General features: G+C 40.5%; 1 protein-coding gene across 15 annotated transcripts in view; it reads left to right on the forward strand.

Annotated features, from left to right (window-relative positions):
- Positions 1 to 23,265, forward strand: part of ctnna2 (catenin (cadherin-associated protein), alpha 2) — a 375,732-nt gene that overhangs the window by 49,637 nt on the left and 302,830 nt on the right. For 13 of the 15 annotated variants that reach the window (XM_037765886.1, XM_037765885.1, XM_037765887.1 and 10 more), the window contains exons 3-5: positions 15,106 to 15,301; positions 20,337 to 20,503; positions 22,300 to 22,419. In XM_037765886.1, the coding sequence (XP_037621814.1) occupies positions 15,106 to 15,301; positions 20,337 to 20,503; positions 22,300 to 22,419 (483 nt within the window). Of the gene's footprint in view, positions 1 to 14,918; positions 15,036 to 15,105; positions 15,302 to 20,336; positions 20,504 to 22,299; positions 22,420 to 23,265 lie in introns of those variants that run through there. The other 2 variants (XM_037765883.1, XM_037765884.1) reach the window with 2 other exon arrangements.

Consider the following 23,265-nt stretch of genomic DNA (forward strand, 5'->3'; position numbering starts at 1 on the left):
CAGCGTCCAGCAGCAAAGCAACACTTCCGCCATTTCGGACTGAAAGCATCTACGGGACGCCAGTAAAACATCCGCCTAAAAAGTGCCGTAAAAAAGTAAAACTAAATTATTTCTATTATATTGTCATATTTGACCAAAATGGCCTGTGTTGAACAATAGCGTATTTTAAATATGATAAGCGTTTTCAGTCTAAAATGGCAGCAGCGACTGTTGTCAAACAAACACCCGTTTGTTTGACAACAGTTTTGTCTCCTTGCCCTCAAAAAATTCCACAATGGAACAAAAAAAGTAGTGTCCATGGCATGTACACTACTTTTTGCTATCAATCCCACAATGCAATGCTCCAAATTTTACAGATACAAAAATGTCCGTTGAGCAGCTCCACACCTGTCAGAGATTACGCAAAATGATGGATAATAAGTGTGCAAAATCTCAATTCACTGCTCACTATTGAGTGTCTTTAAGGGAGTAGCGAATGAGTACACAAGGGAGGGATTTCGGACACAGTCCCAGTCATTTGTCAGATCTGATCTAAATACATCAGTTATTTTGTAATTTGTGAAATCAAAGGTCAGGTTTGCTGCAGCATAAAATTACACAGTCAAAGTAGTGAACAAGGGCTAAAGTATTGACATGTGAATCAAGAGTCAGTGTGACTGTTATACAAGGTTGGGTCTAGTTTGATCAATTGTCATCCTTGATCCATGTGTAATGTGCAGAATTTGGGCATCTCTGTATTATGAGCAGGTGTGTTGAAAAAGGACATGGGAAAGCCTTCAGCTGGAGTGTTGAAATTGTTGCAGACCATTTGACTTCCCTGACAGAGATGAAGGTCAGACAAAGAAGTTTCTTTTGGGAGGAGAATGTTGACAGATAAATATGGATGAATTACTAAATGTGGAAGGCTTGTGGAGTGGGAGTGAAGGTTACAGCGAGAGAGAGTACGTTGCAATGATCACATGCAGAGGATGCCTGTAGAGTTGCAAGTCCCTTGATTAGTTTACAGGAGGTGGCCTGCTGCTTGGGAAGCTAAGACGTTGTTGTGCATACCATACTGTAGGTATACATGTCCTGTCCTCTGTTGCTACTAATATATCATCTCATCCAAAATCTTATTGGACGCTTATACTCTCACACTCTCCTTGAAGCCGTGTTTTCTGTGTATTGCCGCACTAATTTCTTTGACACTCGGCATTGTGACCGTATCTCACACTTGAAGCCATTTCAGAATGAGATTTGAGAAAGCTTTTATGTGGCCTGTCTTTGAAGTGAACAGCATTTCGGATGGCATGTATTCTGCCATTAGTTGTGAAGATTATGTGCAAACCTCAAGGCACGTCATGCAAAAAATCAAGCCCAAGTCAAACGAGGACTCATTGGCATTTTCCAGCGAAGAAATAAGCAGTTTTAACACAAACATTCAGTAATTTCTTATATTCATATTTTAAGTAGAGGTGGGGAAGTTTGGAAGTTAAATGTTCTAATTGACCGGTGTTGCACATTGATTTCAAAACCCACTCTCTTGTGCTGCTATTTTCCTTAGATTTGTTCCCCGAGGAAAAATCATTGACTTTTTCTCACACACACTAGGTGAATGGTATTTTTAGGTATATCTTGGCAACCGAACATGTGCTCCAGCCGATATTTGGATCCGCAGTTTGGCTCCCGCATTGGACTTCGTGGAAGGTGTGATGATTTTCAAACAGGTGCAAAATTGTCCTTACATCAAGCGGTTTAAGGCATGCCCACCTGAAATAATGTATTGACCCGCTCTGTGTAGATCAGCTATGTATCAAAAAAGATCCTGTCATGCCTCAAAAATGAATTTTGTAACCTCAGAGATAGCAAAAAGACATCTGCGGTGAGAATGATAATGAAGGAGTGGGAGGATCAAACAGAGTATAGGAACATGGGCTAAGAGGGTTACTAATGAGGAAATATTATGGGGAGACTGAAAGTCTATTGCACTCTCGAAGCAGAGTGAATGAATGCTGCTCTCAGAAGTTCACCTTTTAAAATGTGAGAATCTTTATTGCAGATAACGCCATTGATTCCACTGGCTCTGCTTTTCTACTGAATCATGTTTTTTCTTGCCACTATTTGTTACATTCATAACTTCAAGTAAGTAATGTGAGACTGTGTTCTTGTGGTGTAGAACACTGGCGGAAATGCAGAGTCTGGATATCAGTTCAAAATGCTAAAAAGTTCAACAAAACTGCAGGTAGTTCGATAAACCTGACAAGTCAGTGAAAATCTATTCAAGTAGGACAAATAAACCAGAAAAAGATGAAAATATATGACAACCAGCGCTGTGTTTTATTATTCATCAGTTTTCCTTCTTATCCGTCGTCGTGCGCCACAGTTCCTCTCCAACATTCATCTCGAGGCTTTAAAACTAAGTACGCTTCCAGGAGGTTTTATGGGGATGTGGTTGCCAGCGAGCACACGGCGCAGTTAAGAATGTCAGAGGTTGGCACCCCCTGCAATGTGACACTTCCCGCTAAAACCCTTACTCTTTGCCACCCAAAACCCCATTCAGGTACCAATCTTAATGCTTGTTAATCCTCACTGCTTTGCACTTCAGCACTTGTTAACTTCAAAAGATATTTTAAGTAACAGGGTAATGAAAAGTGAGCACAGAAATCTAAGATACGTTTTATATTTAGCTCTGCAGGATTCTAGGGCTATAGTGCTGTTGCAGTTGGACATGGCAGGCACAGTTCACATCTTCGGGAATTATGCGTAGATGCACACTAGATTTGTTTTTCCTTACATGCAAATGTGCAATGCAAGTGTAGTTCTCTGCATTTCAATGTTTATCCATCTTGACTATAGTATACTGTGTATCGTTTTATTGTGCAAATGTAACATGGCCTGAAGCCATCACACCCACCTTGTGCAAACAGGTTTCTATATTGTCCTCCTAGGTGATTGATTTACCCGCTTGGATAAATGTAGAGGACCCCCTCTTGCATCTGTCCCCTGAGCTTTTTGCACACATTATGCACTTTACGCATGGGCATAAACGGCCTCATCAATTATTTAACAGGGGCGGTTATGTATATCACTAACTGTAGGAGTGGGGCCAAAGGTTAACCGAATCTCTCAGGAGCTGTGTATGGGACTGCATGATGATGCGTGTGTGCAGTTGGCTACACGTACACACACACATGCACATGCCCTCCCTTAATGTTGACCAGTTAAAGTGCATCACTCATCCGTTGGATGCAAGTCTCCGAGGCTGAAGGCGGAAAATTGAATGGCTACGCAGAGCCACGGGGATTTACTACTGAGTGGACAGGCCACTGGCCGGTGCTCTGGAGAGGAAAGGCCGCATGGCATTTAATACTATTGATCAGCAATAAAATGGGAGGCCACAGCACGACAACTCCTTAGGCCTGAAGGAAAGGTTAGCCTCACCGCTGCTGCAGAATAATCACTTACAGTATGTATTACCTGTTATCTGAGCCTGGATGTTGTAGGACAACATTGCTTTTAAGAAAAAGTCTGATTCTGTTAAATAGAGAGGGACTAAAAAATGAATTAAATCTGTATGCAAAAGGCTGTGGTAGCAACTTGACATGGGTTTTTGTTTCAGATGAGTGTTGTTCATTATCATTCCAGCACATTTCAGTGTCCAATGATGTGCATATATTTCAATCATCCAATCAGAAGTGAGCTTCCATATCTGAGTTGCAGTGTAACATCCTGCATACTTGAGCAGGATTTAAAAGCCGGGGCTAAATCAATGAATTCTGGCAGAGGCATGACTGCTGAAGACGAAGGTGTGAGAAATAAATGGAGTTTGACATGGTTGGGTTGAGGATGGGGAAACCGTTAGAAACATGCTGCCACAAACTAGATGAATTCAGCTAAGCTTTTTTTTTTTTCTTCTCCACCATGTGTTTGACGGATTTACAGTATTGCAGCAGCAGGGAGTGTTAATTCAGGACAAGACAAATGACAGAAGTCACAAGCTGTAATGTATCTCATTTATCAATTCATCAATGTGTTGCTAATGGAATTACAAGCCAATCTATGTAGATGTGAATCCCGCGCTTCCTTTTTCTAGATCATCACCCTCCAAATCAGCATGAGAGCCCTGTGCAAATGTGTTCATCAGCCATTTTTGTGGATTTGTTCTCATGCGCATCTGTGGTCGTCTTGTGTCTCTCTCGCCCAGTGACCGTGTGTTGATGTGTCTCTGTGGTCATTGCTGTGTGTGTGTGTGTGTGTGTCCCTGCTTACACAATCAATCTTTGGGAACATTTGGACATGTTCATAGGGGAGCAATCAGCTGTCCACTTGGGTTTCGTGCAGTATTTGCCGTGTCGATATGTAGCTGTAGTTGGTAGCATGACAAGGGCTGAATCTGTTCAGCTGCCAGTTGTCATAGATTTTTTGTTTGTAATGATTAAAACTTTTTTTTGTGGCCTGTCAGTTTAATGCCTCAATCTCTGCACTCATGCCCTCACTGGTAAAACTGGTATGCTGTATGTGTACTGTTTTTATGGGATAAATACATCTTACTGTAAATAACGTTTTGGGAAGTTACCCTTGAATATTGTTGAAGATTGTCAATGTTCAGGTTCTACTTTAACCATTATTAGCAATGGTGCCCATACTCTCATCTTTTAACATCATTACACAGCAAGAGCAGTAGTGGTACAACACAGCAGGCCCGCGGCCAGATGCATAAAACTGTAGATCAACTGAACTCTGCACAAATCCAGAAATATTCATGTAAGGCTGTCCCGAATACCATTTTTGGGCTTCGAAGCTTCGGTGAGAAATATTCAAAGGTATTCGAAGGTATTCGAAGCTTCGCGGCACGGCGCAGCGCTACAGGCTGACATTTTCTTCTGTCAGTCCGTCTCCATCTCCACCCGGATCAGTGACGGGGACAATACCGCTGCCGCACTACACACACCTCTACACACAACAAACAGCGATATCAGTCTGAGAATAACTAATAATAATCCATGTTGAATATGAATAATGAATAATGTTGTGGGATTATTCCTTATTTTATGGGCTATATTGGGATTTATACATTTGTATTACATACTTTAAAAAAAAAAAAATCAAAGCATTTGAATAATGATTTTGAGGTCGAAGCTTCAAAGTATTCAGGTCATCCTTATATGCGTGCACACTCTTTTAATCATATTTATAAAGCCCTGCATACACATTGCTTACAAAGTTTTATACATCTCACTCAGTGTATGATTGTGTGCACATGCATGAGCCTGAATTCCACTTCCACATTTAAGCCATAGATCACTGTAGACACATCCTGAATCAACTGTTTGCATATGAATGAATAGGTCACCTACATGCACCAGTGTCAGCCCCAGAGTGGCCATCCTTACCATTATACACGGCGGCACTATTCATGACACAAGGAGTGTCGAAAATGAATTCATCACATACACTGTATCTGATTCATAGTCATCAGAGAGGTAGCCAACAACTATTTTTATTATAGCATTGATATCGTAACAGACGTTTCACAATAAAGCCGTTAAAATAAACTTTATAATGTGCATTACATTACGATGATGATTTAATATGGACTCTAAAAGAATCATCGTGGTTTGACTTTGATTTGGTGTCTCATTTACATTTTTCCTTGGCCCTATCACAATGAGCTTGCTCTAGAAAACCTTGTGTACAGTACCCATGAGGCTGCGAGACGTGTGCAAATTCTTTTATAAATACCAATTAATATGTTGGAAATGGCAATAGCATAAGCATGATTTTTTTGCGCACTCTTATTGTGTTTACATCTGGCCTCTGGAGAACCACAGCGGGAAGCAATATAGCATGTTATAGAAGCACCATTTACTGATAACACTGTGTAGGACCCCTGCGGTTCAGCACATAACAACATAATGAGCCAAACTGTTCAGTGTGTCTCTTTTCACCCTAAAGTGTTGGCACAGACATTTTAATTCTCCACTCATCAGGCAGCACACAACCAGGCGAGACTCTCCCTCTTCGGTTGGCTAGGAATTGAATATTTTATACCGTTGCATCATATGGCGAGACATTTCCTTATCCTTTAACACTTTTTCCATCCCACCACGTATGTCCACTCATATCATTCTAAATCTGCTGACCACAGTTCTACATTTCAGCCTTCATGCTATCGTAAAGATTGTGCTTGCTGGCTGATATTTTTTATATGCCTAGTGAAAGCCAATTGCGTAATTGGCTTAAGTAATAGAGACGAGTCAGTTCACTCATTCCCACGAGTCACTGCCTTCAGTTATATTAACACGTACCATTTCGCGTGACCAGATAGAGCTGATGTACAAGCTCATTAAGTCTGCGACAGTAAAACTACTCTCCTTTGCTTTTTTGCCTTTCAACATTGCTGGGCGGTGATAATATAATGCTCTACCAAATGTCCAAGAGCACTCATTAGCTCTAAGCTTCAGATGTGTAGATTATATATATGACCGTAGTGTGCAGAGTAAAGCTTGCGGCGTGTGAGCAGTCGGGCTAAGCCTGAGAGATGACATAACTTGTGGCTGTATGGAAATAACCCCAGTGTGGTCTTGCATAAAATCCGAGCAGGGCTGCTAATACACACGATAAATGGGCTTGCCCAGGGCCAATTACCAGCTGGCAGAAAAGGGCAAGGCTGCCTCGCCCAGACACTGAATTTATTTAGTTTCGTATTAGGCCACATTTGGATGCACTAGGCAAACATTACTGGGGCACACTTCATTTCTTTTTCGCAAACTACTTTTGTTTCTACCTCATTCCCCTGAGGGATCCATTTGATTAGTCTGTGTGCTCAGTTCTTCTTTTTTTTTTTTTTTACCTGCAGTAGGTATTGAAGGATTCCAACTTTTCATGACATGCAAGACATAGCTTTATGACACCATTCATCATTTGACTATACAGTGCTACAGTCGGCTCTGTGGCTTTATGAGGGAACAGGTTGGATCCTATACTGCTCTCTCCTTTTAATGGCCACGTGCCCAAAGAGGGGTATAAGGAAAGGACTGTGTTTCAGATCACACAGATGATTTAGGTTATATGATAAATGTCACATAATCTCAATTAAATCTTGTAACCTGTTTACTAAAAGTGCAATAGAGATGGACTAAAATATGTTTCCCCTAAATCCCTTCCAGGCCCTTTTTTTTTTTTTTTACTTAGTTCCATCCCAAATTTACATTATTTATTAATTTATTTAAATTCTCTTGACATTAACTCAGTGTTTGTGGCAAGTGGCAGTGTTGTGTTTAAGTTTATGAGTGTGTCTGTGCCATAGACTGTATATAAAGATGGACGACGCGGCTCCACTTCCTCACGCTGTACATATGTAAGTGAAGCCCAAATATCTTGGATATGGGAGCTGCAATTTTGAGATTTTGACGTCATTTGGAGCCAGAGTCTGCGCATTAGTGATCGGGGGGGCTGGAGCCGCAGTATTGAAGTCCCGCCCACACACCCGCCCAAACCAATCATTAGCCGAGCACGGACGCAGTGTGCTAGTGAAAGAGAATCACCACTGCTAATCATGACATCTCACCCCCTTTTTTTTAATTAAAAACAAACGTATCAGAAAAATGAACACTTGAACATACTGTACATCAGCGTGATAAGAACTACCTAAAATTACAGAAACCATCTTTGGGAAAAAAAATGTACTTTGACTTTTTAGTTTGGCCCATGTCCCATCCGCTAACATTGAGGGGGCGGGCTTTATGACCTATACTGCAGCCAGCCACCAGGGGGCAATCAAGATGATTTGGCTTCACTTTTCGGGAGCTGTCATGTACATACATTATATACAATCTATTGGTCTGTGTGTTGGGGGTATTGCTATTATCTTTCAAACATACTCATTACATTGCAGTATTTTAGGCTTACATCAAGTTGCAGCTTTCTTCCTCTGTTTTCTTGATAGGCTGAGTATGAACTTGATGGCTGTCAGTGCTGAACATGCTCCAGAAGTCAAACATCCAGGCTATTTGTCATATGCTGTGTCTCTGTGAAAGTGACAGTGATTAAACTGGGATGCCTCAGCAACCACGGTAAAAAAGCTGTGGTGACTAAGGACCTCGAAATGTAACGTTATTCAGCCTGAAACAAAAGCACTCTCTCCACGCAATGTTTGTCCCTCCCAGGGATGTTTGTTAAATCTGATCTCCACGCTTCATCTAATCAGTGTAAGCTCTGCTGTCCGCTTATGTAGGTCCTTCAAATTAGTTCTCGGTCTATGAGAGTATGCAGCAGCCTCTTCACTCAGCTTGCCTGTACTATATCATTTCATCTCATCTGTCTTTTAAAAGCATAGCCGGTAATTTATGAGGTAATACCGTACAGTATGAGGGTCCACACGTTTCAGGGTCCTGGTATTTTGCATGCTGGTTGACTGTCACACTGTCATGGCTTATTGGGACATTTACATATTACAGAGCCATCGTTAATATTATTAGTAACACCTCTGCTTTTCCTACTATGACAAGCCAAAAATGTCTGCTGTGACAGAGGCCTATAATACACATGTTCTTATCAGTCTGCTCAGCTCATTTCTGAAGACATGCAGCGAGGCATCTGCGTGCAGACACAGCAAGATATCACAAAAATAGCCCAGTCAAAGCTGTACGAAGGTAGATAAATTGAATCAGCCTCAGTGCGTGCTGTGAGGTTATTGCGGGCATAATTAAATATACATCAAGCTTTTTTTAAGTCACTGTTGCAGAATAAAACGTCAACAAGCCTTGACTTCACCGAGTCAATCCCTGTGGAAAGCTACATGACGCCGTTGCCTTATCTCTGTGTATTCCACACCGGCCCTGTGTTAATGAATAAATGAGCATTAGAAGTGCAGATGAATCATGCACACCCATAACTCAGTATGTTCTATGGAAGAGTTTCAAAAGGCATGAGGCATAGAAGTTAGGTTCAGCCAAGATAAAAGAGAAATATCCCAACTTGACCACTAATCTCCAAGCTTACATATCTGAAGAAGGTAGAGGCTGCAACAGCACCCACAGTTTGCAGTTTGCCCACATTCCCTCTCACTACTATGACATTGTTTAATGTAATTACTGTATATCTGCCACAAAACTGCATCCACAGAAACCCTGGGGCTGTAGACAATTGAATTAACCCCTGCACTTTCTCAAAGGGCATTTATTTAAGCTCTTTTCAGTTCAAAAATCATTTACTACCACATAAATCTTATAATTCAAAATGGTCACATGTTGGGTAATCTGGTTACACATCTAGTGAGCTAATATAATGGACACAGAACCCTTAACCTCGAGCAGTTGATAACAGTATGTGATTAAATGACTTATCTTTCATCCTTATTCCTACAGGCATATTTACACTGCTATCTCTAATCCACAGTGTCTGTTGCCAGCTGTTGGCAGTGGATCTACTGTCTAATGGTATGGGCAGCCAACTTATGGTCATTAGCCCAAATTATGGCTCTGCTTGATTGAATGAAAAACAGCTAAAGAATATAATGCCATTTTAAAGGACCAGGTGCACCGCAAACACTATTTCTGTTACTGGCACCATGCACAGTGTCAAACAAATTCAATTATGTTTTCATTAACACCGCAATGAAGTCAGATGCCTTCCGTGGCCTCCCCGTTCTCCACTTCTGAACAATGGACCTCAGTGGGGCTTTATGAAACACAACGTGATGATTGATGAAAACATGTCTCACACACACACAACCACACGCAGATCAAAACTTGTATGTAATTGGTTCCGCGGCGCATTTAAGCTGTTCTGCAGACAAGTAATCTACTTCCTTACAAGGTAGTTCTGTGTAAAACTGTGCTTAATATTCAGAGCCTTTCTTCTCTTCGACTGGCTACCCGGTACTTGTAGAAAACACTAATTGCTGTGTCACTATTACTGTGTCTCAATTCAGATTAGTCCATGTAGTACACTGTGTACACAATGTACTTGTACTTGTGCAGTGCATACATTTCGACAGTGTAGCATTGTCTTAAATCGAAGACGGCTGTTGTGCACTTACTGGAAATGATGATCGCAATATTCTACCTCTTCTTCTTCTTCTTCTTCTTCTTCTTCTTCTTCTTCTGGATTTACCGCCGACATTTGACCGCGATTGCCGCTCGCCAAAATATCTGCCGGCTTTTGGGCTGAAAGATTTTGAAAAAAATATCTAAGTGCGTTTATTTTGACTGATATTGCAATTGCGATATGATTTGCTATAACAGAGGGAATGATAATCTTTACGTCATTATTCTCATTTCCATTGAAAAACATATTACAATGGTTGTGATGTGATTTTTGCAGGAATCAGTACTGAACAAAGATGTTTTCTTAAGCCTGTAGAATATGTCTGTAGGCCAGGACATCTCTGCAGTGCAACAATATTTTATCTAAAATAGTATTACGACAACAATTATTGTGCCTCCTGCGATTTGAAAGTTGCAGTAGGCCATATTGTGATTTTGATAAAATTTTGATTAATCATGCGGCTATAGCTGGCTTGTTGCTCACTTCACAATTGTATTAAAACTGAATAAAAATGAATGCAATTTTACTTCTACTTGCTTGCGTTTCCCCTTGTTTCATGCGAGGAGGAAAATACGCCGCCATCTGTGCCATTTTCACACCACTGAGGTTGAGAAGTGTCCAGCGTTCCACACTCAACATTATGACCGTTATGAGTATACCATCCAGGTACTCATAGTGCACTGACATTTTGCCATACTTGTCAGTGTGAACACTGTGAACACACTCAAAATAGCAAGTGTAAGTATGTAAGAACGCAAACTGAGCATGTTGAGTTTATCCGTTGATTCGTACATGAGGGCATTTTGTTATGTGTTAGTTTACTTGACATGACAATTATTTAGCCAACTATTTAGCCAATAGTTACATAGTGACAACTAACTATGAACATATTATGAGGCGGTACAAAAACTGTTGACCAGCTGCCTGTATTGTATCTGTGGTGTCCTGATATATGATTTTAAAAAGACGGCTGACAGCCAGTCAGAAATGAGCATGTCCTCTCCTCATTCCCAGGTGTATCACAAATCCAAGACTCTGCATCAGGCTAGAAAAGACTGTTTTGGGTTTCAGTTTAATAATATGGCAGTGATAAGCAGACATATGGAAGTACCAACCTGGACACATTCGTGTGCTGTTGATTTACTTGCTGAACAACAATCACAAGACTTCTCAGTGTGGTCTGTGAGGTAGAACTTGAAAGAATAGGGAGTCTGTATGTGTGTTTGTGTCTGTCAGTGGTGGTGGTGGATCTGGGCTTTTATGTGGGCAGCCAGCATATGAGTGCGTGTCTGTGTGTGAGGTGGAGGGAGTTTGTGTCGCAGATTTGTGTGTGTGCTTTCATGTGTAAATATAATGATGAGTTATTGATTCAACAAACTTAGATTGGAAAAAAAAAACACACCACTGCACTTCATAATGAGCAGTCGTTCAGCTGTGTGAAGTGTTGTTGAGCGGATGAGCTGATGGTAAACAGATGTATCAAAGTAAGTTGTCAGGGCGGCTTTGAATACAGATTTAAAAAAAAAAAGAAAAAAGAATGTTATTAAATTATGAATTACTTTTTAGTCAAAATATTTTAAAAAGACTGGAAAGGTTAACTTGGTCTTATATCAGCCGTACTATTCCTGGATCCATCCTGAGTGAGGACATACATCATTAAAGTTTTTATTCCTGTCTAGAAGCCTCTAAGTAATGCAGCCTAGACGGGACATAACTTTGCTCTTAGCAGCTTTTCAGAGCGAACGCCTCTGATATATTCAACAAACTAATCATATCACCGCATTGTGCAAGTTCGGCTGTCGTCTGACTGATACTCCTACAGCAAAATCTGACTGGAGTGTGTAATGAGCAATTCCGTCCATGTACATCGTCACTGGCCTCAGACAGATATGTAATTGTGTGCGACAAAGGTGTCACCGGCACACAAGCGGTGGAAATAGTCCCACCCTTTAATGAATTATTGACAGGCGACAACGATTGCTGCTCTTCTGTGGCCTGTCCTGTAGGCTGAGTGAGTTTAGTGCGGTCATTTTGGTTTGATGATAATGACACTTTCATTGTAGCTCAATATAATTGATGTGGATATTTTAAAAGCATTTTTTTCTCACATTATTTTAGAGGAAGAAGCCGAGACCAGCACACATTTCTCAGAGCGTGTCCTGATTATCTCCAAATACTTAACAGATATCGCTCAACCCTGAGGCTTGCGTGTTCTTGAGAGTACTATGTGATTGCTGATTAGTTAAAGTGAGGATGCCTGTTCCCCATGATTTTGTGTCTTCTTTAAGGCAGGGTGCTTGTCTAAAATGGTTATTTTGTTTCTTGTGATCTTTACAGCATCAATAACATGAACCAACACATTGGTTGCGTCCGGAATTCCATACTAACGTGCTATTTAGTACGTTAAAACAGTATGTGAGATATTTTAGTATGTATGAAACCAATAGTGCGTAAATTGCGTACTATTTCAGGTGAAATATTACAGTATGCAACGCTGGACACTATGGCGGGATACATATCCCATGATACAATTCAGTAGTGACGTCAACATTCATAATAGACATTGACGGACAACTCTGTAACGCCAATAACGCTTCAATTTAGGTCTAAGTATAAGATTTCACTTTGCTATAGGCGTATATTTTAAATGAATTCAGACATTGATTCTCTCAAACCGTTGTTTTGGTCACATGACGTTGGCACGAGTTACCATGGTTACACGTCTCAAACCAGCAAGGAGACTCTCAGGAAGTGACAACGTAAATTGCTGCTCATTTCATCTGAAAAGATACACATTGCTGTTTATTCACACAAAAGTATGTTGAGCGATAGTACACCTGTTGAGTATGTAGTGCATAGTATGCGATTTCAGAGAAAGCCATTGAGTTTGCATCAAACGTACGTCCCTGTATAGCCGCGTTTCCACTGCATGGTAAAGCTCTGCTCCACTCGACTCACTTTTGGTCCCAGGTCCTTTTCTCCTTGCCGTGTTTCCACTGCAATAGTACCCCTTCAGTGTAGGCGGGATTCTCAGTTGATCGCCGTAGCGACAGCGCGTGACATCATCCTGGACGGGACACTCAGTGAATAATTTCAATGACAACCAAACAGAGGAATGTTTGCACTGTACAGTGTAGTTTTGTGGGCTTCCATTTCTTAAAATCTGGGTCGAGTGAATTAAAAATTGCGGTTGCTATTGACGGTAGCTTGGCTATTTGAAATGGGCTAGTGACGATTCTCTCTGACCAATCAGTTGTCTGCAGTGTTTTAACTCCACCCTCTAGTATCGGCTCTGCTCGCTTGGATCCTCAACTGAGGTGGTACCAAAAATGGGGTTGTTGGTACCATCGAAAACCTTTGCTAATGGAAATGCAAGAAAAACTGTTCTAATGTGGACTGAACTGAACTGGACTACTTGGTGAAAACAAGCCATATGTCATCTTCTTGACTGACTGTCTGCTATGAGGAGAAATCAATAGTAGTTCAATACAGAATGCTTCTTCACTGTACTAGAAGCTTTCTTAATGGAAAGTATCTCATTGCATTTCTTCTACAAAACACAGTCCTGCAAAATGCTGACTGTACCGATGCAATTAGATCAAGGGCTCATTTAGTAGGATTCAGTAACACATCATCCTATTGATTGTGTGCAGTGTGGCCTATCCAAAAGAGCTGAGATCAAAGAAGGCTCCTTTCAGTTACATTTTCTTACAATGAGAAGGACAGATTGATGGAGCTGCTGCACTTCACAGCACTCCTATTCAAGCTGAGGGATAAGTGTTTTCAGTGAGTCCTCCTGACTAAGATGAGGCAATGTACCTGATTGATGCTATATCAAATTTAGCATGTTTCTGCAGCTGTAATATCATTTATAATGAATTGCCTCATTATGGTTGTGGAAGCACATATTATGGATAAAGACATGACTATTTGTCATTAAGGCATTTTTACAAAGTTGTTTCGCTATGTTATTAACAAACTAGGACAAAATATACTCCCATCATTATAAGGGGATGTACATTTTCAGAAAAGGAGAAAAAGAAAGAAGTAGAATAGTAGAAATTGATCCTTTTTATTGGATTGACATTGCTGGGAAAAAAACAGGACCCAGCTCTGTGTCTGTTTCATTATTATAAAGATTATAATAATTATTTATTTTGTAATAATGCTTTTGTTCATTTACCGTCAGCTATTTACATTAGAAAACTATGCAACAGGTAATTAACTTGGAGAATATTTTAGACTGCATAATTCTGCTCTGAGAGCTTCAAGAACTGAATATAAATAAATAATTCAATATAAACCTGTTTTTTTTTGTCATTTTCCAAGTGTTACAGGACTTTCACACAGAATGCAGTTTGAGTTGCGTTCAACTAGGTTGAACTTTGGGTGCAGTGCTTGGCGTGCGGCATGCTGCGCCCACGCTTCGCTCAACGCAGCTCAAAGCTGTTGTGGCGCAGTGGTGCCGTTGTCGCGTTCTGTGAGAAAGGCTCTGTAGTCCTACAATTTTTTTTGCCCTTATTGTCATGGTTGATGTCCAGAATAGCAATGTGCCATAACCACCAAAGCCAGGACAAGACCGTCACTGTTGGAACTGCACAAAAGCTGTCACCCTTGTCCATGTGTTTTACATAGCCTACTGTTAAAGGGGACATATCATGCTCATTTTCAGATTCATACTTGTATTTTGGGTTTCTACTAAAACACATTTACATGCGTTAATGTTAAAAAAACAAAACATTATTTTTCTCATCCTGTATGTTTGAATATACCTGTATTCAACCTCGGTCTGAAACGCTCCGTTTTAGTGCCTGCCTCTTTAAGCCCCCCTCCCAAAAAAAGCCCAGTCTGCTCTGATTGGCTTGCAAGAAAAATATGGTGCACCTTTGCAAAGGTAGTATTCAAGCTGTGGGCGATATGTTCTAATGAGCCTGCAAGTGTCATTCACAATTTGTGAGTTGGTAGTCACTCCAGATACCCAAATGTATGTGCACAAGCACTGAAAAGTGAGTTTTTCATGGTATTTCCCGTTTAATGTTACTCAGCCAACTGTAATGACCTCTCCTCTTTTCCCAGGTGACTACCCTGGTGAACACCAGCAACAAAGGGCCATCCAGTAAGAAGAAGGGGCGCTCCAAGAAGGCCCATGTCCTGGCAGTGTCTGTTGAGCAGGCTACCCAGAACTTTTTGGAAAAGGGTGAGCAGATCGCCAAAGACAGCCACGACCTCAAGGAGGAGCTCATTTCTGCTGTGGAGGATGTTCGTAAGCAAGGTGAGAGCTCGCTGGATGTTCTTATGCAGACGCAATGCTTGTGCTTTTACAGCTGTTGTGTCATAATATTGCTTATCCCTGCTTTCACCATTAGAAATGTAGTAGTTCCTCCCTGCCCTCAACAGCATTATTATTGTTTTTTTTCCTTTATAGAACAATATTTGTCTCACATACTCTATAGTATAACATGGTGTATGACTGTGGGTTGTTTCTTAACTTTCTAGAACATCATCCATCATCAGTATAGGGTTGCCCACTTGCTGTCAGTCCCCTTGGAGGTCATTCTGTTACCATGTCCAAAAGGCCTTGTCTCTTGTCTGTTTTTCTTTTTTTTAATCTTTGAAAGGACACACTTTTAAAAATATGTGAAGAAATAAAAAATGCATCTTAAATTATTTTCATTTACTTAAACGGCAGCATAAAATAGTCCAGTCTAAATGAGTAACTATGCACAGACCACATCTGCAAACATCTGACACCTTTCTATCTCTTGGAAATCACAGCATTTTATACACTTTAATGCTTTAAATTTTGAAGTGTAATGTGCAGACACAAAATGACTTTGAGATGAATATGAGGTTCATAGGGTAGACACAAAAACATGAACCCCTTTACAGTGTAATGTAACTCACTAAAACAGCCCAGTAATAGAAAATACTTCTGTGAAGTTTGTGTTCACTTTGTTTAGTGTTGCATTGGATTAGAATAGTCAGGCTCTTCGTACTGTAGTTTTCCTCGCTGCCCTTCAATACGTGTCGTGGGAATGTTAATAAATGCCTTATGTTGAGGTATCCATTTCCTAAATCTTCAGAATAGCTTCCTGATTACTATACTTGTCAATGTGGAACATACTGAACATAGAATTATGCAGATTTTACAGATATTGTTGAGTGGATCTCAACTCTGCATCATTTCCAGCTGATATTTTTAGCACCGCTGGCACCATTTTCTGTGAAATGACTGTAGTGCCAACGTTTTTTTTTTTTTTTTTCTAGCATTGAAGGCTACACAAGGAGAGTAATGCTATAAATATTTTAATGTTTGGAGAACTTAATAAGTGTTGTAGATATAAGAGTGGCAAAGGCAAATCCATTAAATTTAACAGATTAGTACCCATTAATTTTGGGCTTTACTCGGTGCACGCAGCTTCATGAATGTAATGAGCCTAATTCTGGAGTTGTTTACCCTAAAGTCATGCATCGTTAAAGCTTCGACTGTCTGTGATAGTGGTGAGCCTCGCTGAATTTTAAGACATTATAGAAGCCCATTTTCATTAGCAACAACTTGTAAATATCCGATGTTGGTTAACACTGAAACTTCTCAACTCAACAACTCTTCCCTTCATCAAATCATGCTCAGTCTTTCGGGGAGCTCAGATGGGTCAATGTCACAGATTCCAAACTTTCTTTTCTGTGCTGAGAGCAAGTCAGTGAGCCTTTATGTGAATCAGATGTTTGTCCCCAGAATGGAATTAGATTCCCCCCGTTCAATAACCACATCAGCAGAAAGAGCAAATGGAGCTCAGCAAACAGTTGTGTTGTAGCTGTATTCCTCATCCTGCACTGTCAGCTCCACTTGGCCGCCGGTGCTGTTGAACACTGACTTGAATACGTTGGCACTCAGCTCTTTTGAGGCGTGAAATAGACTGTTGCCATACAGGTCATCACCAGAGCTGACATCAAAAAGGACAAGATCAATCTTCCCACCTGTTTGGCATGCGAGCCAAAACCAAAGAAAGGCTGTGTTAAAAAAAAAAAAAAAAAGGTTTATGGAAACCGTTTTATATCTTTGGGCATGTTTCGAACTAATGTGACACATTTGTGTTTGTGTATTTGTGCTCATGAATGATTACACTGCCCTTTCTGATTCTTCTGATGGTAAGGCTCTGCCCTTTAGAAAAAGGCAATGAATCAAATTCAGTTTCTGTCTTTCCCAGTAAAAAAAAAAGAAAAACGTTGCTTGACCAACACTAGAATAGGAGATGAAAGTTAATACTCCACATCTCTTAACCTTTTACTGGCATTATGAAAAGATGGGCATGCTCAAAAAGCTCTTCAGCACAGAAGTGGGCTGCTGATGGGACACTCTCTTCATTCTCTCTTTATACACTTTTATGTCAGGTTTGATATATTATTACATGCCAGGAAAAACTTTTTTATGATAATAACATTGGAACTATGAGGCCAGAAATATGCTATATTGACTGTGTTCAGCAGCCTTTAAGGGCGTTTTCATGTTGGTACGATTGATCCTTACCGTGCCCGAGTACGATTGCCACTCCTCGCTGCTCAGCTTTCACATTAGTAAAGTTGTTCCAAACCCGAGTACTCTTGCGTCATCATCCACGTCTATTTGTTCATGTTGAGATCAGCTGTCCACTTCATCAAACCTGACAGAAACAAAGTAAAACTCGCCAAAACCGTCGTTAGTGATTAGAACAATCACCAACTCTGGTATGGTCAAAATAAACTCCTATTTCACAGAGTTTGATGTGAAGATATGCTGTCTCTATACTCTATTTCTCTCCCGCTGTCTCTCTCTCTCTGCCCACTGAACAGCTGAGCGACTCTCGTTCTTTGGAGGCATACCATTAAACTAGCTATATAAAATAACAAACATCGCCCAACCACAATGCCTACTATTGTTTATATCTTAAGCACCCTCTCGCCTGCCTTCCTGCTTTATCAATCATGGCCGTACAGTTCAGAGGATGAGATCGGCGCGTGCTGCGCACATATACAGATTTCAGAGGAGATCGGCGGCGTTGAAAAAAAGCCTGCCTTTTCAAAACTACTCGCTGACTGCTAACGTTACTCGCGTTAAATAGCAGTCCACGTTTATGTTTCGGTAAGGTTGGCTTTTGCACCTGATGCGAACCGTACACGAGTACACATGAACCGTACTCCAGACCACCTTTTCAAGTGGAATTGAGTACGGATCGACGAACCGTGCCCGAGTACGGAACGGAGCGTTCACACTAATCAAACGAACTGGACTTTGGGGTCAAGTGTACTCGGATCCGGGCCCAGGTCCCTGGTGTGAAAACACCCTAAAAGAATACCTCCTTTTTAGCAGCAGGTAGAGTTGTCCCCAAATGGCATCATCGGCCTAGTTAAGGTCACTGTGAATCGTAAAACACCCTTAAATCTATCATCACCTCATCATGCCCGTGTATCCGTGACCTCATCATCCCAAACCCCTTTATCTTGTCATGGTTGAATTATAGATGCTGATTTCAGAGCACAGAGGGGTTCAGTAATCAGGTCCTTTGTGCTGTCACTCTTCACTTCCTCAACGCTGAGTCAGAGTCATGGAGTCAGACAGACTCATGGCACCATCAGCAACAGTCTGCCTTGTGTATGGATGTGTGTATGGCAGTTTATATTGTACACATGACATCACCATAGGACAAACTAGCTATATTTGCCTGACGTTTTTTTTTTTTTTTGATTAATGCTAAGAGAGCTGATTTGAAGGCAAGATAGACAAACAAGTTTGGTGAATAAATCACGATGCACTGGAGAAGAGTTTGTTTTAATTTTGAGAGCCTGCACTGCCGGTGTTGACCCGCTGCCACTTTGCTGATGACCCAGCGGGAAGCCTTTTGCATCATTATTTAGAAAAATAACCTATTTTTCTCACTAATGGGTAGTTGTAGACAAGCATCAAAACAGCATTTTTGGTGGTAAATAAACATTGAAAAAGTTGCTGTCGCTGCTTAAAACAAAGAAACTCTTATTAAAACAAGAACAAGACGTGTTTATGCAGTTTGTCTTAATGATAAGAGCTGTGAGGGATGAGTTTTGCTCGGAGACATAGAGGACTTGATGTTTTCTGGAATTTTATCTAAGGTGAAATGGTTGAGTTATAACTAAACCTCTTTGCAGCACATTATGTAGAGGGACCAGCTCACCAGTCATAGTGTTTCTGTAAGGCTTCTAGGTTACATGCTCATTGATTTCTGTGGTTGTGTGGGTTTGAGTCAACTGGGGCGTGCCAAATTCTGATCTATTTCTTACAGTAACAACAACACTCTGAATTGGATGAAGGACATTAGTAGCGGTGGGTCTTACATGGGTTATTTACAATGTTGCTGATACAGATTCAAGGCACAATCAGTCATCTCATTGTATTTATACCACAGTAGCTCATTCTGTCTTCAAACTAGTCTTAAATTAGAGCTGCAACTAACAATTATTTTCATTATCAATTAATCTTTCAATTATTTGCTCGATTAATTGATTAGTTGTTTGGTCTGTAAAATGGTGAAAAATGTCCATCAGTGTTTCCCAAAGCCCAAGATGATGTCCTCAAAGGTCTTGTTTTGTCCATAACTCGAAGAGATTCAGTTTACTGTCATAGAGGAGTAAAGAAACCAGAAAATATTCACATTTAGAAGCTGAAATTTTGAGTTTATTTTCCTTAAAAAAAAAATACTCAAACCAATTTATCAATTCTCAAAATAGTTGGTGATTAAACAACTAACTGATTGACAACTAATTGATTAAAATTGCAGCTCTATGTTAAATAATATATACATAAATAATTGGTGTAGCAGGCACACACAAATACACCCACATACAGATAATATTAGATCTGCAACAATTAATTGATGTATCGATTAGTTGTCAGCTATTAAATTAATTGCCAATTATTTCGATAATTGATTAATCGGTTTGAGTAATTAATAATTTTAATCAAAAATCTCTGATTCCAGCTTCTTATTTGTGAATATTTTCTGGTTTCTTTACTCCTCTATGACAGTAAACTAAATATCTTTGAGTTGTGGACAAAAGAAGACATTTGAGGACGACATCTTGGGCTTTGGGAAACACTGATCGCCATTTTTCACCATTTTCTGACATTTTATAAACCTAACAACTAATCGATTATTCAAGAAAATAATAGACAGATTAATCAACAATAAAAATAATTGTAGTAAGTTGCAGCCCGAGATAATGTATTGTCTGCTCTAAGGTAAAATATATTCATGTCATTCTTTTCCACTAACAATTCTCTCCCTTGACTCTTGCAGGAGATACGATGCGTATTGCCTCGTCAGAGTTTGCCGATGACCCGTGTTCCTCTGTGAAACGTGGCACCATGGTGAGGGCCGCCCGCGCCCTGCTCTCTGCTGTCACCCGCCTGCTCATCCTCGCCGACATGGCTGATGTCATGAGGCTGCTGGCCCACCTTAAAATTGTAAGTGCGATCATCACCTTAAATTTAACACAAATAAGATGTTCTTCTGCCAAAGAACGACGTGTACTCGTTTGCGTTTGGTGGTTGATATGACCCTGTGACCTAATAGAGTTATGAAGCCATGGGGTTGTGCCTATTGGTTATTTTGTATTAGAGGTGCAGTCAGGAAACTGATGTTAACATAATGACATGATGTGAGAGAGGAGGAATACACACTACAGTAATGTGCAAGGCATTTAGCGTGCAATAAGAATACTGTTCTTTTGGGGTGTCATTTGTACGCCATGTACTCTGTATTGACTGCAATATAAGTACATCTGCATAAATATGCTACGCTCAGAACTAGTGACATGGAATAACAAGCGACAAAGACCTCGTATGGCGGGCGTGTGGGGAAGTGGATGGGTCCAACAAACACAAGACTTTCAACCAGGAGAAGGACCAAGATGTTTGAGACTGGTGTTTTGTTTTGTAAGTTGCGTTTGTCAAGTGTTTTTAGTGACGTTTGCAGCGAGTTTTATTATGTTACGTTATTTCCCTACATATTTTACTTACTTTACATATTTAATTTAAACCCAACCATAACGTTTTTCCTCATTGTTGTTTTGTTGCCTCAATTTAACTGTGGACGTTACCGTAGTTTTGTTGCGTGGCGTACAAATGACACACAAAAAGCCTTAAAGTGCGTCCACATAACACGCGGATTGTCCTTGTAATGTTGTGGTATTTATTTGCCTTCCCGTGAGATCGGATTGGTTGGAGAGGTGCTGACCACGGTGAAAATAAAAGTAAAAAAGATTCAATAGATAAGTAAATCATTTCTATTTTCCTTTATACAAATATATCTAACATGCCCTGAAATTACAGACTACCCAAATATGTTTTCCAACTGATAGAATCAAGTGTATTCATAAGACTAAGCATGCACAGTGTTCAAGTAGACTGGTGTGGTCGGATGTTAAAGAAAGGACTTCCTGGTGTTCCACAGAAGCAATGTGTACTTTTATCACAAACCTCTGCACACATTAGCATATAGATGAGGTATGGAGGAGTATCCTGAGAACGCACATCTGATGGTACTGTATTAATATCATACCATAGTGCCCCGGTGTGATGAACTACACGTAGCCGTCCCGCTCACCGACTGTAGAGTCATTTGTAGAACTAAAGGTTTCTCCGTCCTTTATTGTGAAAATGGCTCAGGACTTTGAAAGAGAAGTTAATGCAGGGTGCTAGAAAGAATGATATGCAATTGGTATAATCTGAAACAAACTCAGGCCTGCATGCACCTCCATTCACTCACTTTGTCCGTCTCTCACAAACACGCACACACACACGCACACACACACACACACACACTCACTCACTCGGAGTCCTTTTTTTCCAAGCTCCATTCTTGAGGCCCACAGAGGGGCTTAACTCTAGCCAGTATAAGCCCCGTCATCAAAGGCCACTTAAAAGTTATCTCTCTCTCTTCTCTCTTTTCCATTACATCTTGTGCGTCACTTTCATTAGGGATAGAAAAGGAGTTTAGAATCAGAATGTACCCACAAAAAGGATGGAGATTGCTGAAGTGAGACCCATTGAAATTACACAACTAAATAGCTATCGTCTTTTTAAACCCGTTTGCAATTACGCAGCGTTCCCTTATTGTTTTGCTTTAATGTATGTTGTAACATTTATGGCTTGAGGTTTATTACTGAATTAAACTATAGAGATTAATGTACACTAGTTTTTAGGTGCATCCATGGAGTTTTTGGAAGTATTTACTGTATTTGTGTGTGCGTGTGTTACAGGTGGAGGAAGCCCTGGAGGGAGTAAAGAATGCGACCAATGAGCAGGACCTTGCCAACCGCTTCAAGGAGTTTGGGAAGGAGATGGTGAAGCTGAACTACGTGGCAGCTCGGAGGCAGCAGGTAACTGGAAGGCCCCCCCCCCCCCCACCCCGTCTCCTGCTCTGAAAACGTAAACCACTCTTGACGTGTGTGTCATATTCAGGTACAGGGAGTTCCCATAGGAGAAAGCTCTCTGGCTTTCTCTGTCTTGGTGATTTTGTAAACTTCATTTGAAGTTTACAAGTGCAGAGCAGAATACTGGTGAGAGATACAGGAAATGGTGTAACACAATCAGATTCAGTCAGTGACTAGCAAGAGTTATTTGCAAAATATTGGCCAACTCCATAATTATATGCAGTTGTATTTGCTTCGCATTGTGTCTTTAAGGCTGGCTTTCATAGAAATACATACATGCTAGGGGTGGGGGGAAAAATCGCGCATAGTATCAAAATATATTGCGTGGCAATATTGTATCGATACACGGACGTCAAGTATCAATCTTTTGTTATATAAAATATTAACCTCTTAACAATTCGACAGCCCGCCAGCCTGCCTGGTCGCTATTCTGTCTTTCAGAGGTCAGAGGTCTTAAAGCTAGATACTGGCATCATATGAAACTAGAAAAAACTAAGGAATCCATCGGTACCAACCATGTCATGTTAGCTTGTTGGGAAGAATGCTAAATAACGTTCCAAAGTTGCGCTCAATTTTGGCAAGGAAAAACTGGCATGACCATTTTCAAAGGGGTCCCTTGACCTTTGACCTCAAGACATGCGAATAAAAACTCTGAGATGAACATAGTGAAAACTGTATATTACTGTATTAGATAAAATAGATGTTGACAGAAACCGCCTAATTTGCAGATGAAAAATCGTATCGTGACTTCAGTATCAATGGTATTGTAGGGCCTCTGGTGATTCCCACTCC

The sequence above is a fragment of the Sebastes umbrosus genome, chromosome 3 (genome assembly GCF_015220745.1).
Source record: "Sebastes umbrosus isolate fSebUmb1 chromosome 3, fSebUmb1.pri, whole genome shotgun sequence".
NCBI lineage: Eukaryota > Metazoa > Chordata > Actinopteri > Perciformes > Sebastidae > Sebastes > Sebastes umbrosus.